This window comes from Alnus glutinosa, chromosome 8 (genome assembly GCF_958979055.1).
Source record: "Alnus glutinosa chromosome 8, dhAlnGlut1.1, whole genome shotgun sequence".
Lineage (NCBI taxonomy): Eukaryota > Viridiplantae > Streptophyta > Magnoliopsida > Fagales > Betulaceae > Alnus > Alnus glutinosa.
Genome location: NC_084893.1, coordinates 25,063,703 through 25,080,360, shown reverse-complemented (window position 1 = coordinate 25,080,360; position 16,658 = coordinate 25,063,703). Strand labels below are relative to the sequence as shown.

The window sequence follows — 16,658 nt, the reverse complement described above, 5'->3', positions numbered from 1 at the left end:
AGTTTATTATTGTGGGTGCATCGATCCCACTCAAAGCTTCAGACATTTATACATCAACGAAGAAAGATATATATATATTTTACATGTACTGTGAAGCATGGCTGCTTGTATTCTGCATACTACTTTTGGTACTTCAGCTTGTTTGATTACATTCATTATTAAAAAACACAACGGGAAGCCATTAAGCTTTGTCCCGTAACAGAATTAAATAAGGTCTCTCATACGCACCCAAAAAAAATGAAAAGGAAAGATCAATATTATGAGAAATAATGGTGATCAGATGAGAAAATTGAACAAAATCAGTGAGGTCGATGATTGAAAATAGCTTAACAACAAAAGGAAAACCAAAAGGCTGTGTGTTTGGGTTGTTTTTTACACTCACTAGCTACTCACTGATCACGTAAAACAAGCAAAAACAAAAAAATAGACCCCTCTTTGGTTCTAATATGAAAGCTTGAGAGACAAATCAACAGAGCTAGAAGTGGAAATATAAGCAGCAGTAGGAAGAGAAGAAGCTTCACTGCCCACAGCAACTGAAGCTTCTGTAGGAAATTCATGCCCCTCGGAAGAAGTGCCGCCTCTGCCACTTTTCTCAGGGAAAAACTCATATTCCATCAAAACGCTTCCACCCTTCGAACAATTTGATCCCTTCCTGTGAACTGCCACCACCTCTACACCCTACACAGTAACCCCATTAAAACAACCAATGGGAATTCAGCGACATACATATCCAGATATTATATTATAATTAAAAAATATAGAGAGAGTTATGGAAAATTTCTATACATTGTCTATATATACACACACGCACACATGATAATGGATTAAACATATATATTGTGCTTTTTAAGTCTCACTGATTTCTCGTTTCTGTTTTCTTCAAAATTTTGGAGGTTTAATCTACCTCATCAAGCTTGCGACCACCACGCCTCGATGATCTGACACCAAAATTTCCGGTTTCACCAGTGAAGTTTGGGATGTTTTGCAGATTGGATCCGAGAAAATCAGAGCCATTGATTGGACATATCTCACTATAGTTGTCTCTCCCCCCATTAAGCCCCATGTTTCCCGCATTGCCTCGCCTTTTCTGCAACCAAAAACGACATCACAATTAACAACAAAAAAAAGAAGCATAAGAATTGAGATAAACACGTAGAAAACTATATATAACGTTTCATTTTTGCAGAGAAAAACGTTTTGGAGGAAAATACCCAGTGGAACAGTGTACTTATGAATTAGGACATGAAGACCAAAAAGCCTTAACCATGCCCAACACAACTATATGGCTTGGTTGAACTTTTTCATATGAAAATGTCTAGAAAGCACATGATTCGAAATATTTATTTTCCCCACCGTTTCCTACATTTTCTAGGGAAACAAACAGAAAGACTAAAAAAGTACTCGAAAAAACTAAACCCAAAACCTTCAAGCAGGCATCACAGCGCTGAGGCCCAGAGAGCATCTTTGGCATTGAAGAGAGCTCTTTCGAGGCCTCAAACACAGTCCCAACAAAAACTCTCGGATCCGGATCCCCAGCCCGACCATAAGGATCCATCCCAACCTGATCCACCGTCACCAACGTCCCTCCCATCCCAGAAGACCCACCATAGCACAACCCACCAAACCCACCTCCATTTCCAGCCCTCTGAACCACCAGACCTCCACAGCCATTAACAGCCGGCCGTGAAGGTGCACCGTACTGTAGAGGAACAGACACATCCTGGTCGGTGAAGGGTAAGGGCACCATTGGGGTCCGGGACTGACGCTGAGGATCGGGGAGCTGGTTGAAGGACTGAAAGTGGGGTATTCCGGTATCTTGGAGCCTGAGGCGCTCAAGTTGAGCCACACCTAGTCCTCTCTGGGGTTGTTTTTTCTGGTTTGGTCCTCTTCCGGGCTTTCTCCCTCGGGTTTTTGCCGATTCGGGTTTGGTTTGCTCGGTGGTGGTTTGGCCTGCAGCCATAAGAAGAAGTGGATACTCATCCATTGAGTGGTTGTTTTGAGAGAAAGAGGAGAAAATTAAGACAGTTTGGGGTACTTGTAAGAATATTGAGAGTGCTAATGCTTTTTGGGTGAGAGAGCTAAATGCCTAGAGAGAGACAGAGGGGAGAGAGAGAGAGAGAGAGACGGGGAAAAACTACCAGTGTGAAAAGCTAAAAAGACATGGCTCTATGCATGTCTATGCTACTCTGTGTTTGTAATTTGTTCTGTAGTGCCATGAGTTGCTCATCTCGTTCTCGTACATGTTTTTACTACCTCCACGCCCATGCGTTTTTACTTTTTACTACCTCCACGTACACACCATACGATCTCTCTGTTGACCGTTGATTTTTCTCCTTGTGTGTAAAAACTCGAACACAAGGTTCGCTGGAACAAGTATGCCTAAACCCACAACATTTTACGGAGCGTGTGTTTCAATTCAGTCTTGAGAAGTAGCTAGAACTAGAGATGGAATGTATGCACGCTCCTAGTACACGCGTGATGGAGTAGGTCTGACACGTGTCATGGTCTGAGACCGAACGGACGGTTTATTCGAGCGCCTGGTGGGAACATGGAACATGGAGCTAGCCTTGTCCACAATATTGTCCAGCCTCCAGGGCCAAAATAAGGAAGCCAGGTTGCATTGTAATTCGTAGGACACAGTCAGTTTTGGCAAAATAAGCAAAAGAATTATTATGTTAGGCAAGTGTTTGTAATTTTGCACATCAATTTATGTAATGCCCAATTTAACGGTCATGATCCTCTGATCATGGGGATCACGTGGTGGGTAGTGTAAGATATTTAAACCATGGCCTCGATCTTGGGCAATCATATAGAGTAAGATTTTTGGGCAGGAGTTTGTTAATACTACATTTAATTTACCTTTTAAATTTGCAATCAATTAATAATAAGGAGGAGAAGAATGATAGAAAGAAGGACATGAGTCAAGTTAGCAATTAATTGACAATTTGACAATAATGCTTAAGCAAAACTTGTGTTGGGGGATAAAATCTCATGGTGGGTCCCACTTATATATGTATATATATGCACCAATTCAAGGGGGGAGGGGCTTCTTCCTAAATTTCTGGATTTTTCTCTCCATGACTCTATGGGGTTACCTCAAGAATCTAAATTACTAAATAAATGTAATATGATAATTAAAAAAAAAAAAAAAATACTCTCTCTATATAATGCTAGCTTTTAGATTTAGTGAGGAAGCTTCAAGCTTGGGATCTATCTCTTTTCCTTGCCTGCTGCCTTGGTTAAGATGTAATAAAACATTAATTAACAAATAATTTTAAACACAAAATACTCAACAACAAAAAATAAAATTAAAACTACTTTTAAAGTTATGTCACATCATAATACATTTTTAACCAAAACACAAAAAACCTCCTTAAAAAACATTATAAAACACCTCGTATATATTTCCATATACTATTACTACAAGTAATTTAAACCTAAGTTCTTCAAACTTGCACTCATTGATCCCATGATGATCGATAATGGAACTAAGGCAAGGGAAGGGAAACAGAACCCCAAAAAGTAGCAGCCATAAAAATCGATCTTTCAACCACTTCATCCAAGTTTTTGTTACCCATTTCTTGTACGGCTAAATTTATGCTATGTTTGTTTCGACGTAAAATATTTTTCATCTTAAAATATTTTCGACAAAATAATGTTTCAGCGCTTGGCTCATATAAAAAAATTACTAACAGCGTAAAACGGAATCCGACGATGTCTGGCCGCCGTCATCGAATTCCAGCAAAAATTTTGGCCAAATTGGCCGGAATCCGAGAAAAAAGCTGTATTGGTAAGATTCTGACCAAACTGGCAGGAATCTGATCCACCGAAATCCGACGACCATTGTCAGAATTCAACCAATACTGCCACTAAATTTTAGCAATCCGATACTAAAATTCGGAAATCTTCAGCGGTTGAGTCGGGTTACTAACAAATTCCAATGCCCGACGATTATGAATTTTCACAAACGTGCATACAAGAATAAAAAGTTTAAATCTAAAAAATGATTTACGGTTTTCTTTCAAAAATTAAATAAATTTTTACAGTCAAACTAAAAATAATTTTTATTTATCATTATTTTTGTTCCCATTAAACACTAAAAAATACCAAAAAGGCAAAACAAAAGGACCATTATTATGAAATTCCTTTTCGGATTTGTTACAAAACCACATCATGATCCAAACATATCCTTACCACCAGATAATAAAGAATATTGTTGTGCCAAGCTAGGCATCTATGATGCTCCAATCATCATTTGGTCTCTGACCTACCCCTAACTCAAACTAGGTCTAACCAGAATTTTTATTAATTAATCCACATTTAAGACTACAACATCATGATCTTCACTCTCAAGAATTGATTTAAAATGCCCAAATCTAACCTTTACAAATCAATTGGTCCACGATTCCTCACCTAGAGGGCTAAGAGGGGCTTCATAAATGAGCGAAACCTAGCCACACCCATGCAGTCTATTGATTTAGATTCATGGCAATTAATGGCTAAAAATTTAAGCAGCTGTTATTAGAGATTTTACTTGAAAATTTATTTGGATAAATAGATATGATATAATTTTTTTTTATATTAACTGTATAAATTATTAACATTTTTAACAATTAATTACTGTAAATTTTCATTCTCAGTGTAATTAAAGATAATTTTTTTAAAATTTAATAATAATTTTAAAAATAACATATAAAATGGGAGGCTTTGGATCAAAAGCTGAACCGTGTGAGCAACCAAGGCCGGACAAAATACGAATTTGGTGAGAGATCCCACATAACCAAAAGGCATGTAGGGTGTACGAACTCGCGCCGGCCTCTATGCCACGACCACCATGATTTGAGATGGGTGCCAATCAGGGATGGCCATCTCACCCATATGGGCTCCACCTTCTCTTGATGGGCATTGATCTTTCCCTAGATTTTGGCACCATCAGGCATCAAAGAGGAATCAAAGGTCCTGATAGGCAGCACCCTTGGTTATAGTCGTTCTTTGAGAATCTTAAAAGATTATTTTCATGGGTCCCACTTTCGGTGGACCCCTCTCTACTACGTGCCAGATGGGGGACCATCACTGGAGTGTGAGGTACGAGGAGAGGGAGGGAGAGAGAGAGAGAGAGAGAGAGAGAAGTATGTGTTGTATGGAAAATAGGCGGCTGAAGGAAAAGGGACGTGGAGAACAATCTGAAGGGGGATTGGCACGTGCGAAGGTAGGGTGGTTAGGTTGTTGGGTAGACACGTATGAAGATGGGTTTGGACAGACATGGTGGATTCTTGGGTTCTGGGGACGCAGATTGCGCCCTGCATGGATGATGGAACGCCTGCGGGATTTGGGCATTATGATGGCATTTAGGATGTAGGCGATGCGGCTAGAGGGTGTCTCTTTGTGGGTGCCGGTGGGGACCAGTTCACACGTGTGAGGGTATCTGATAAAATTAAAAATTCGTTTAACATTTTGATTTTACAGGAAAAAAAAAAAAAACGATTTTAAAATATGTTGTTTTGAATTGTGTCTAAAAAAAAAAAAATTGCAATTTAAAAATGTTAAAAGAAAGGGTTAAATGCAAAATTGTCTCATATGATTTGCAAATTTTATTTTTTGTCCATTCAGTTTTACTTTTTATCATAGGTGATACTAATTTTATGGAAAAAGATGCAAATGGTACCTCCGTCTATTTTTTCATCCAAAACTAACAGAAATCCACGTCAGCGCCACGTGGCACCATTCAAAATGCAACACATGGCCACACTTTTTTTTTGAAATTTTGAGGCCTTTTTTAAAAAAAATTAAAAAAATTGTAGGGGTGGCTTTTTGGGCCACAAGAGGGTGGCCAGCCACCCCAAAGCAAAACCTTCAAATTTTTTTGCTTCCCGTTTTGCCCTTGGGGTGGTCGAAATACCCCATAGGCCACGAGGGTAGTTCGGCCACCCCCAGATCATCTAGTTTGGGGGTGGTCGAACCACCCTTGTGGCCTACGGGGGTGGTTTGAGGGTGGCCGAACCACCCTCGTGGGCCACGAGGGTGGTTCGGCCACCCCCAAGGCAAAACCCTCAAATTTTTTTACTTCCCGTTTTGCCCTTGAAGGTGGCCAAACCACCCCATGTGGCCCAAAAGAGCCACTCCAAAAATTATTATTATTTTTTTTTAAAAAAAAAGCCTTAAAATTAATATATATATTATGGCCACGTGTCGTATTTTGAATAGTACCACATGGCGCTGACGTGGATTTCTGTTAGTTTTGGATGAAAAATAGACGGAGATACCATTTGCATCTTTTCCCATAGCACAGGTATCACTTATGATAAAAAGTAAAACTGAAGAGGCAAAAAATAAAATTTACAAACCACATGTGGCAAGTATGTATTTAACCCTAAAAGAAAAGAACCTGCGATTTTTAAAAATGCATTATTTTAAAGACTAAACAACAATTTTAAAGGTAAAATTATGATTTCAGTCATATTTTCAAATAGCACGTTTTAAAAACGCTATTTTAAAATATTACTTTTTAAAATTGCAAACACAAACGGACCAAAAGTCCATGAGTTGTAAGGTTGGGTACTAACACGAAGAAATTGGAATTTCACTTTTATTTATTTATTTATTTATTATTAGTGGATAAGAGAACTGGTTGTGAATGGCATGGCATGGATCATGTATAAGAAAATGATTGTTAGGAAAAAGAAAACAAGTGTAAAAAGATGATGCCACAATGGCGGGCATCGGCAGCCACCGTATGACTCAAGCAACGACATTACTAGCATGACAGTGTTTTGAGTTTTGAGAAGAATTTTATAGTTTGTTTTGAAAATGTGTTAGTAGTGGTAGCCACATCTGAAAATCTGTTTGAGTAATTGTTATTTCAAAAGAGTTCCAACGTTTGAAAAGTTAAAAGGGTTTTAGCGAAGTTTACTAAACATGACCTATATTTCTTTGGCAAGCTTCAAGCAAACGCTTTTAAAAAATGCTTGGACTACTACAACTTTTACTACAAAGTCATTTCCAAAATGATATGACGATTCACAATTTGTGAAATAATTAAGAAAAAAACAATAAGCAAGATTTTTTGCTTGATTATTTCACCAATTATAGACTGGCTATGTCAATTTAAAAATGGCTTCGTAATCAAAGTTGTAGCTCCTCTAGCACCATTCTACACTCTTAATCATTTTAACAGTTATAAATTGTTACGTCAATTTCTAAAGGGTGGTTGTAATAAAAATAGTAGTATCCAAAACATTTTATTTTCTCGCTATAACCTCAAAACATGACATGCCAAATTATAAGATTAAGTTTGCAATCGAATAGTTGTCGGTGGTTCCGGCCAAGACAACGGGCTCATTTGGCAACACTCTTTAAAGAGTACTATCAAACGAGGCCGTTATTTCGCAAGAGGCACCCGGTCTCTTTAGAATGCCTAAATCATTAATTACTAAGTTTATGTTTCAAGATTAGTGTAAGTGATGGTGTTTTTAGGATTGTTTTGTAATAATGTGGAGAGTGAGCAGGTGAGCATTACATTTGTGTATCCTAGAGCTGGCTGCTATAAAGAATGTAGCTGTTAGAGTAACTGTTAGTTCTGGCTTTATGCAACTGGTGAATGAGCTACCTATTTTTGCACAAAGTAGCAGAGAAGATCCTCTGCTCCCCCTCCTTCTCTTTCATTTTTTTAGTCATAAATAAGGACCACAGGAAAGATATTATTATATAGATCTCAATCTGAACTGAGATTTGCTTTCATTCTCTCTCACCCTTTAGTTTTACCATCCTGCCCCCACCCATCGTGCCCAGAAAGACCATCCTGCCCACCCCACCCTATTCTTCACAATTGGCATGGCCTGTGGGTGGGGCAAAACAGATGCATACAGAGTACGTGATTTACAGTAAGATTTTTAGGAAGGACATGATGAGCAGCATGCAAATGTTTGGGGTGAATCTGGGCCGTCCAAGGAGGACAAATCTGAGTACAAAAAAATCCAGTGTCTATAGCATTTATGTACAAATTGGTTTTTTTTTTTTTTAATTTGTTTATTTATTTTTGATTCAGGAAGAGGTCGCTGTCATTGATTAGTTGTGGTGGTACAGCACAAAAACACTACAAAACAGAGACTCAAGACATTAAAGCAAGATATGACTGTGAGGTGTCTGGGTGAAGAATAGATCACAGCCAATCCAAAATGAAATTTGGACTCTCTTTTCTTTTCCTTTTGGTATGTTAAATAAGGGCACCCCTGCCACTCCAGTGCCATATATTTGACATTTACTTGTGTTTTTTTATTTTAATTTTTTGTTGAAAAAGTACACATACATATATGATATATCCCCTTCTAAGTTCTAAATATTGAATAATTTGTAATATTCTCCTTAAATATTTTCAACTACAACAATGTCCCCCCAAATTACATTACAATTGCAATACATCCCCTTCGTACAAAAAAAAATGACAAAAATACCGTAAATAAAAAATGGAAAGAAGTCAGTTTTCCTGAATTTCTTTTGTCTTTTTTTTTTTTAAAATAAAAATTTGTTTCTTCTTTAACCAATCAGTTTATCGTTGATCCCTCTAGTTGCTAATTTTTTTATTTACTTTATTCTTTTATATATTTGGACCTTTTGCCTACTTGCCGTGTAAAAGCAGTTACGGTTATTCACTTTTAAATAATCCTAACCGTTTTGTTAGGATTGATTAGCCACTAACAGGTGATTATGTTGTTATTAAAAGCCAAAGTGCAACTATTAACCACCTGTTACATAATAAGCCTTTCAAATCCCGCTATTTTCAAGACCTATTTTAAAATTTGCGTGTCCCTACATTACAATTGATGTGGGGCCTTTTTGAAACTGCTGAGTTTTGACACTGACTGTCTGTAGCATATTTCTAACTCAAATCATTTCTTTCACAATTATTATAAATTCAATCATGTAGTCGAAGGTGCTATATGCTACCATCCAAAGTAGTTTGTTGAGTGTTTTCTTGATTAAAACATTCTATTATGCCCTTACTCCATTCCTGGCCACTTATATGATGAGTTTTTCCCCGTCCTAAGATTCTTGCTCATCTCATTACAGTGGTCTCATCTATTTTATTTCTCCATAAAATCAAGAAAACTAATGATAGTTGTATGGAGATGGGAACTCCGGACAATCAGAAAATGGTCCTTTCTTTGCTGCGAAGGTAACTTGTCCAAAGGAGCTAAGTGATTGTTAGATAAACCCTTTTAAATGGTGTAGTACTGATCATGTTAGCTTATTTCACTGGCCTTTTTTTCCAATGATAAAACGAGTAGAAACAATAACATTATGAACATTGGCAAAATGACTACATAAATTAACTACTCCTAAATGCATATACAAATAGAGAGTACATATAAAAATACATTTGTAAATATCGATTTTATAATTGATGTTTAAAGAAATTTGGGTACAGCTTACCCTCAGCTTTTTACATATCTGGTCTACTATCTGCAAATGCTACAGTCTCAGGGAGGACAAACGATGCGCATAGCATCCATTTTCCTGGTGCAACGACGCGTACTCTTCGCATTTCTACATCAACTGCCACCTCTTTCAATGCAATTCTTATCCGCTGCATTAAAATTATTACGGAGAAGGATGAGGGAAGATAATTTCAAACAAACAGCCTGGAGTTTGTTCAATTAGCCAAGCAAATAACACGTGCATGTTGTATGAAATTTTAGAACAGACCTCATGAAAGTCAAACTCTGGATCTTGTGCTTTGGAGAATCCATAAACATGGATCATTGGGAAAGTGAAATCTCCATTCTCCGGTCTATCTCTGAATATTCCCCTGAATGCATCTGTTCATAGAGGCAAAAACATCCACACACTCACACAGAGGATGAGTCAAGATATTTTACAACAGAATTGGTCCAAATTATTAACTTGATAAACTTAATAGCTAATTACAACTCTGCTGATCATTTTTTTTATAGACTGCACAATAGTAATTTACGAATCCAATGGAATACTAGTCTGATATTAACACATAAAAATAAAAAAACGAGATCAAGAACATCCATAAAAATTAACAACAGACCTAGATACTCTGCAGCATCATTTGGCAAATTCATAACCACTTGTGTAATGCGCTTAGCTTTCTCACTTGCAAATATAGCCTGGATGAACCTCCTCCCGTCCATGTTAAAGACCTGGGAAGTCAAGGTCCATAAGAAGAAGCATATAACTCTATTCATAAGAAAACTAATACTGTGAAACGCCTAGGCAATGTATCTCTGAGTTAATGCCCCATAAATGGGGAGTAATGCTACACATAATCCCCTTGTCCTCCTTTTGTCCTCCCAAAATTGATGTGGCTCTTAAAATCACCATTGGATCAAAATCCAAAAGTGATATATCAAAAATTCAATGGTAATTTTAAGAGCCACATCAATTTTGGGAGGACAAAAGGAGGATAAGGGGATGATGTGTAGCATTACTCTTAAATGGGTATGAATTAAAGCCTGAGAACTAGCGAAAGAAGCTAAATTCAGGATACATTGTGCAAATATGCTTATTCATCATTTTGACTTTATCAACCGATCAAGAAACCTCCAAGAATATCTCTGACAAATGAATCTTTCCTTATTCATGTCATGCTTACTAAGAGAGATGCTTAAGAATCCAATGAGTAGAAACCAATGAGCTTTAGCACAAATGGTACTTCCTCCCTTTGTAGCAAGGTAGAGGGTGAGGTCGTGATTTCAAGTCCCACCGGGTGCATATGTAACTTACTAATAAATAAATTTAAAAAAAAAAAAAAAGAATTCCTGTGTAATACTCAGTGTCTAACTTATCAATATTCTGGGAGGAATTACTCTCATCTACCCACGCTGTCTTCATCATTTACATACCACAAAGAAATCCTTTCCCCACTATACAGTCAAACTAGAAGATCCTTCATTTTTCTTATTCTTCTTATTATCTTTTTTTGGATGAATATTCTTCTTATTATCATAAGCATAGAAAAGGTACGACCACTAAATACCAATACGGCAACAAGTCAGTCACATACCTCAAGTTTCCTCTCAACTTTGTTGAGCACACAATTTCTTTCTATATATTCAACCGCGTGTGGGTTCAGATCATTAGCATAAACACGTTTTACAATCTTTGCAGCCGATATTGCTAGTGGACCAACCCCAGAGAAAACATCGCCTGTCAATTGCATAAAAGACGACCATACACAGGTAAGCACCACGGTTTTATGACATTATCAGAGACAGAAAAAGTAGGTGGAAAGTTCAAAACAAGATAAGATCACCTAACATAAAAACTAAAAAGGCTAGCTCTATTGACACTTCGCTTTAGCATTCTCCTCTATTTTACAAAATATTTTTACTTATTCAAAAACAAATAAATAAATATAAACAAAAATAGGCCAAGACATAAACATACAAACAACATCATTGTGAGTAAAGCCATTCAGAAGCCTTTGTCTTTCAGTAGCAAGCCTTGAATTCCAATACCTGCATAAAAGAGAAAAACCATCCAGAAGCCACTGTTATTCGGTTGCTGCCTTGATTCATTTCAAATTAAGCACAAAAAGGGATACAAAAGCAGCTGTCCTTGACAAAACAAATCATATAGATTATTCTAGAAAACAGAATTTCAAATTTATTCCCACCCAATAGACAGAATAGTCAAACCAGGCTATAGTATATTGAGCCTGTTGTGTATCCAAAGACATAATAACAGACTAGATTTTTACTTCCCTATTTTTCTATCCAACAGCATAAGACTTTTATAAGATCAAAGACCTTCACCTGACTACAATAGAATTTAACTGAAGCAAACAGAAAAAGAACCCACCTTATGGTGTTAAACTCACATAATCTGTCAAGTTGATGAATATTTTCCTCAGTCGGAATATCACATCCTAATTCAAAATGCCAAAACATTGTTTTTCAGTTTTCTCTTTTTCTTGGTCTATTTCCTTTTCCTTTTTTTTTTTTTTTTTTTTTTTTTTTTTTTGTGTTGGATGAGAAGGGTTGTATAGCTCGAATATTTCTATCTTTTTGTTTGTCTTCATGATATTATCATTACTGAAATCAAACTACCCAATAGGTCAAACTTGAATAAGAGTTGAAACCAACTCTAAATATGAACTTCCAATATAACCAATTAGGAGCAACTCCTACATTCATGTATACCATGACACTCAATTCCCTGGCTACAATATCATGATTCCAGATATTTTATCCCATGCCTATGATCAATGGTCAGACACTACCAGGAGAAGGAACTACTGGGTGTTTCTTGTAAGTTTCGCACAAGGAATGGTGCTAAGAGTGAACTGTGTATCTAACTCACATGCCCAGATTAACTTGTGATCAACAAATGCATGAGCTAGAAAGATTTAATACTGGCTGTCATTGATCCTCTCCAGGCAACCTTTTAGATAGAAGGTGAAGATGGATTTGATAAATTAATAGATATGGTTATTTATGAATTGCTAATACACCCTACTTATATATATATATATATATATATATATATATAAAAAAAAATAAAAAAAAAATAAAAAAATAAAAAAATGCTAATACACCCCAAGAGGTCAATAGAAGGCTGTAACAATTTTATGGTTGGAGACTTACAGTGTCTTGTATTTCCAACATATTACGTTTAGGCCTTACTGATTCCAGATAAATGCAGCTAACAAATCGATTTTAAGGCTATAAGAAGTTTTTTCTGTATTACACCTCGAACGTGCCTTCAAATTGATTCAAAGATGTCCAGAACAGAGACCTCACGAAAAAAGAAATTGTAGATGTAACTCAATATTCGATCAGAGTTTGGCACATTCGAGGTGCATACTGCACTAGAACATAGCAAGGGTACTAGGGTAGGCTTGCAGCTTTACCAGAAACAAATAGTTTTGAATCATAGCATGACATTGGCAAGCATTCAATAACTTTAATGAACTTCTCCCATAAAGCTTGCAATCAAAAGGAAACATACACTGTTGTTAAATCAACATGAAATCGCATTCCATTCTCAACTACTGTTGTCACAAGAGAGTGGTTTCCAGCTAAAACCTCCAGCTGCATTGTTCTGTAGTCATTATGAATGGCTTCAATCTTGTTGACAACTGTCTTTATCTTTGGCTTATTTTTGTCCAGAACAACCTGGAAACAAAAACAGCCTTCTTCTGTGAAGTGACAGTAAATTCACTTCTCATTTCTTTTTTTTTCTAAAAAAAAAAATTGATAGATGCAAAATCACTTTTCAATTGTCAAACTAGTAAAAAAGAAATTCCAAAAAAAGCACCTTTGCTATAAGATTCTTGTACGGTAGATGTTCTTCCTTCAGGTTCAGGTGAACAATATGCCCAACTGTTTCAAAAGCTGAAGGAACAATTATACCCTTTGGTAGCAAGGCCTCCAATATCTGCAAGAACATACAGGACCTGATATATCCATTGATTCTGCAAACTTTCAGCAATTTAAGAGTGGCAAATCCCCATAAGATATGAATACTAATACCTAATCAACGGTCTATGCCCCTAAACAAGAGAGTGAGCTTAAAAAGATACAGAGGCCACTTATCTAGATATGTGAGAAGGCTCTACTCTTCAGAGAAGTCTATGATACAATGTATATGGGTCTACTACTGAAATAGGGAGACATGTCAACCCCCATTCTTGTGCATAAAAGGTCAAGTGACAATCAGGATGTTAATTTAACTTATTATTTGAGTACTGTCATTTCTAATAAAGCAGTTGAGAACAATTATCAGAGAACACTTCAGGTAAATGAAGGCCTCTTCTCTCCATCTATTATCTCATATGAAAGAACAATGTAAAGTGTCCAGTTCTTGGTCATCAAATGCTTCGCATCCAGAAGGTTCAGAGCATAGTTTACTTAAAGATGTCACCTAGCCTAGTTGTTGGATGTCCTTTGTGTCATTTACCTCATTCATCTGCCAGTAATCATAAAACAAGGTCAGCTTGCATCTAGCAAGCTCAAAAGCTGATTCTGTTCTTTCCCCCATATCTTCTTTCAACACGGCCTGATAATTTGAAGATAATATTAATTAAATAGATGAAAAAAGTAGCTTACATACAAATCCTTCCATAAAAACAAGAATATATGAGATGCTCATCCGAAACAAGGTAAGATGATTGTGTAGAACATGGATTTCCATAGAAAAATAAACAAGACAGATTAAAATAAGTTGCAAAATAAATGAATATATAAATAAAAAAGGAAACAAGTTATCTAAGAAGGAAAGGGCCACTGTCTCCATACCTAAGGTCACAAGGACTAAGACAAGTTTGTGACTTGAGACTAACACTTCTGATTGGGTACAATGGCTGCTTTGAAAGAATGTAGGTTTGAGAAAATGGCAGCCTCGTAGCTGAGTGAACTCAATCATTAAGAAGTGAAAGGAGTGAGAAAATGGCAGCCTCGTAGCTGAGCGAACTCAATCATTAAGAAGTGAAAGGAGTGAGAAAATGGCAGCCTCGTAGCTGAGCGAACTCAATCATTAAGAAGGAGAAGGAGAAGAGGATTTCTAAAGCAAATTTTAGCAAAGAAAGTAGACATGTAACTTCCATCATAGCACCGTGCAATGGAAACTTGACAAGTTAACCTTGGTGGATACAATACTAATGGTGACTTTAGCAAAGAAAGTCGACACATAATTTCCACCATGGTGGCACACTATGGAAATTTGACAAGTATATCTTGGTGGATATCACAATAATGTTTGAACAAACTCAAACATTGATTGCAGTACAATATAAGTGCGCTAACAGATCTGCATGCTATGTGCTGATTGTGAAGATCGACTTTCCCAACCACGGTTAAGCTCGGTGCCAATAGCCAAAATTGGTAACCAAGGTAATGAAGAAACCTCGCTACAGTTACCGTCAGACACCAATTCCTGAGAGCTCACCAATCAGGACTAGATATGTGATGTGCCAAAGCCTACATAAATAGCTCTCCCTCATGTAAAAAAGGGTTCCCTGAGGGGGGGAGCCACAAGCTCTACCAGAAACCTCCACTTCCACATGTTATCAAAATACCATGAGATATCTTTGACAAATATGACAATAATGGTTGTATCATGTTAATATGAAACTCTGACCATTTTGATAGCGTCAAAAAATCACAGGATGCCATCATTTACACTTAAAATGCCTGACTAGCATTAATAAATGAAGGCCAACTACCGCTAGAGTTGCAATAAAAATGAAGACGTTGCTTGAGGCTCGGGAACCTAGAGAGAGAACTCTCCAGGTGCAGGACATCATGAAAATAGTTATACATGTAAGTGAAAACAGTTATATTAGCACGACACATTTAGTTACGCTTTGATATCAAATTTTGCCTTTTCATTACATAAACAGCCTGCCTAAACTCAAGGTCATGAAATGCACCACGACATATTTACTTACTCTTGGTAGTGAAAATGTTGTCTTCATGAAAAGATTTTAATCACATCAAAAACATTGAAGTGGTAAACCAAATACAGCAATGTGCAACCAATGTCATAATGGGGGCTATACAAGATCATCAACAAATCTGATATCAAGAGAAGTATAGAGCCTGTATCAATCAAGACGCAAAGATAATATCTAAAAACAGGAAACTCTAGCGATACCAGTCCATACAGCACAAAGCAAAGAAAAAATTCAGAAAAATCTTCCAACGAACTCACAGAGTATCAAAGTGTTGGGAACAGCCTTTTAACCTTGATTGCCTCGGGCAAGTCCTCCACGTCCCTCTCTGCATACCGCTCGTCCAAAAGCAACAACCTCGTCGAACCCTTCCACTTCCTCGTCTTCCCCTTAAACTCATCCCCCAACAAACCCTTCAATTCCTCCCCTTCCCCCTCCCCCTCCACAACCTCCACCAAAGCAATCTCATTCTTCCCAATTCCCTTATTGTCCCCACCGCTCTCCTCCTCCTCCTCCTTCCTCTTCTTCTTCCTTTTCGGCCTCGAAATCCGCGCCAAATTCCTGAATCTCACATACCCCCGCGAATTAAACGTCCTGGCCAGCTTTTCCCTGTACAACACCGGGCTCAAAACGTCGCCGTCGCCCTCCGCTTTTCCGTAAATTCTTCGTTCCAACGAAACGATATTTTCTTCTTCTTCAGTGCTCAAACCTTGGCCTTGGGGTCCTAATAGATCTAAGACCTCCGGGTCGACCTCGTCGCCGGGGACTCGGGCAATGTTGCGAATGCGAGGCCAGTTCAAGAGGTGGCCTCGGAGTCGCATCTCGAGGGCAAAGCAATCTTTTGCCGGGACACGAAGGGCCGCCAGGTCGAAGACCCGTGTGAAGCTTTGTTCGTCGATTACCTCATCTTCTTGGTCTTGTTGTTGATGTTCGGGTTGCGGCTTGGTTCCTTTGTGGAGGGAGGGTCCGTAAGAGAGGGCCGGGTCATGAATTCGGGTTTGGGTTAGGGCTTGGGTGCTGGTGGTGGAGCAGAGAGAGACTGTGAGGGGTAATTTGGGGAAGATGAGTTTTGGGGAGAGTGTGATGAGGGGAAGACAGTGAATCCTGAGGAAGACCCTGGTTACGACCATGTTGGCTGTGAATGAGTTTCGGGGTTGAAATTTTGAAATGAAATGAAACGTTGTGTGTGAGTGACGGAGGGTTTAAGTTTAACCAGGGTTTAAGGCTGCTAGTGATATGC

General features: G+C 37.7%; 1 protein-coding gene across 1 annotated transcript; it reads right to left on the bottom strand.

The window, feature by feature from the left end:
- Positions 1 to 9,313: 9,313 nt before the first annotated feature.
- LOC133874543 (tRNA (guanine(37)-N1)-methyltransferase 1) lies at positions 9,314 to 16,658 on the bottom strand. The gene is made up of 9 exons (XM_062312393.1): positions 15,712 to 16,658; positions 13,927 to 14,025; positions 13,285 to 13,404; positions 12,976 to 13,142; positions 11,413 to 11,483; positions 11,030 to 11,172; positions 10,055 to 10,166; positions 9,703 to 9,815; positions 9,314 to 9,583 (listed from the first exon to the last, which is right to left on the bottom strand). The coding sequence occupies exons 1-9, from the start codon at positions 16,546 to 16,548 to the stop codon at positions 9,440 to 9,442; spliced, it is 1,806 nt and encodes a 601-aa protein (XP_062168377.1). The 5' UTR covers positions 16,549 to 16,658; the 3' UTR covers positions 9,314 to 9,439.

Bases quoted from the DNA above. Each gene is read 5' to 3' on its own strand.
- LOC133874543 (XM_062312393.1), bottom strand. From the start codon at position 16,548: ATGGTCGTAACCAGGGTCTTCCTCAGGATTCACTGTCTTCCCCTCATC. The intron at 13,143-13,284 runs GTGCTTTTTTTG...TTTTGTTTCCAG, and splicing joins ACAAGAATCTTATAGCAAAG to GTTGTTCTGGACAAAAATAA. The intron at 11,173-11,412 runs GTATGTTTATGT...TGCAATTGACAG, and splicing joins TACTCACAATGATGTTGTTT to GCGATGTTTTCTCTGGGGTT.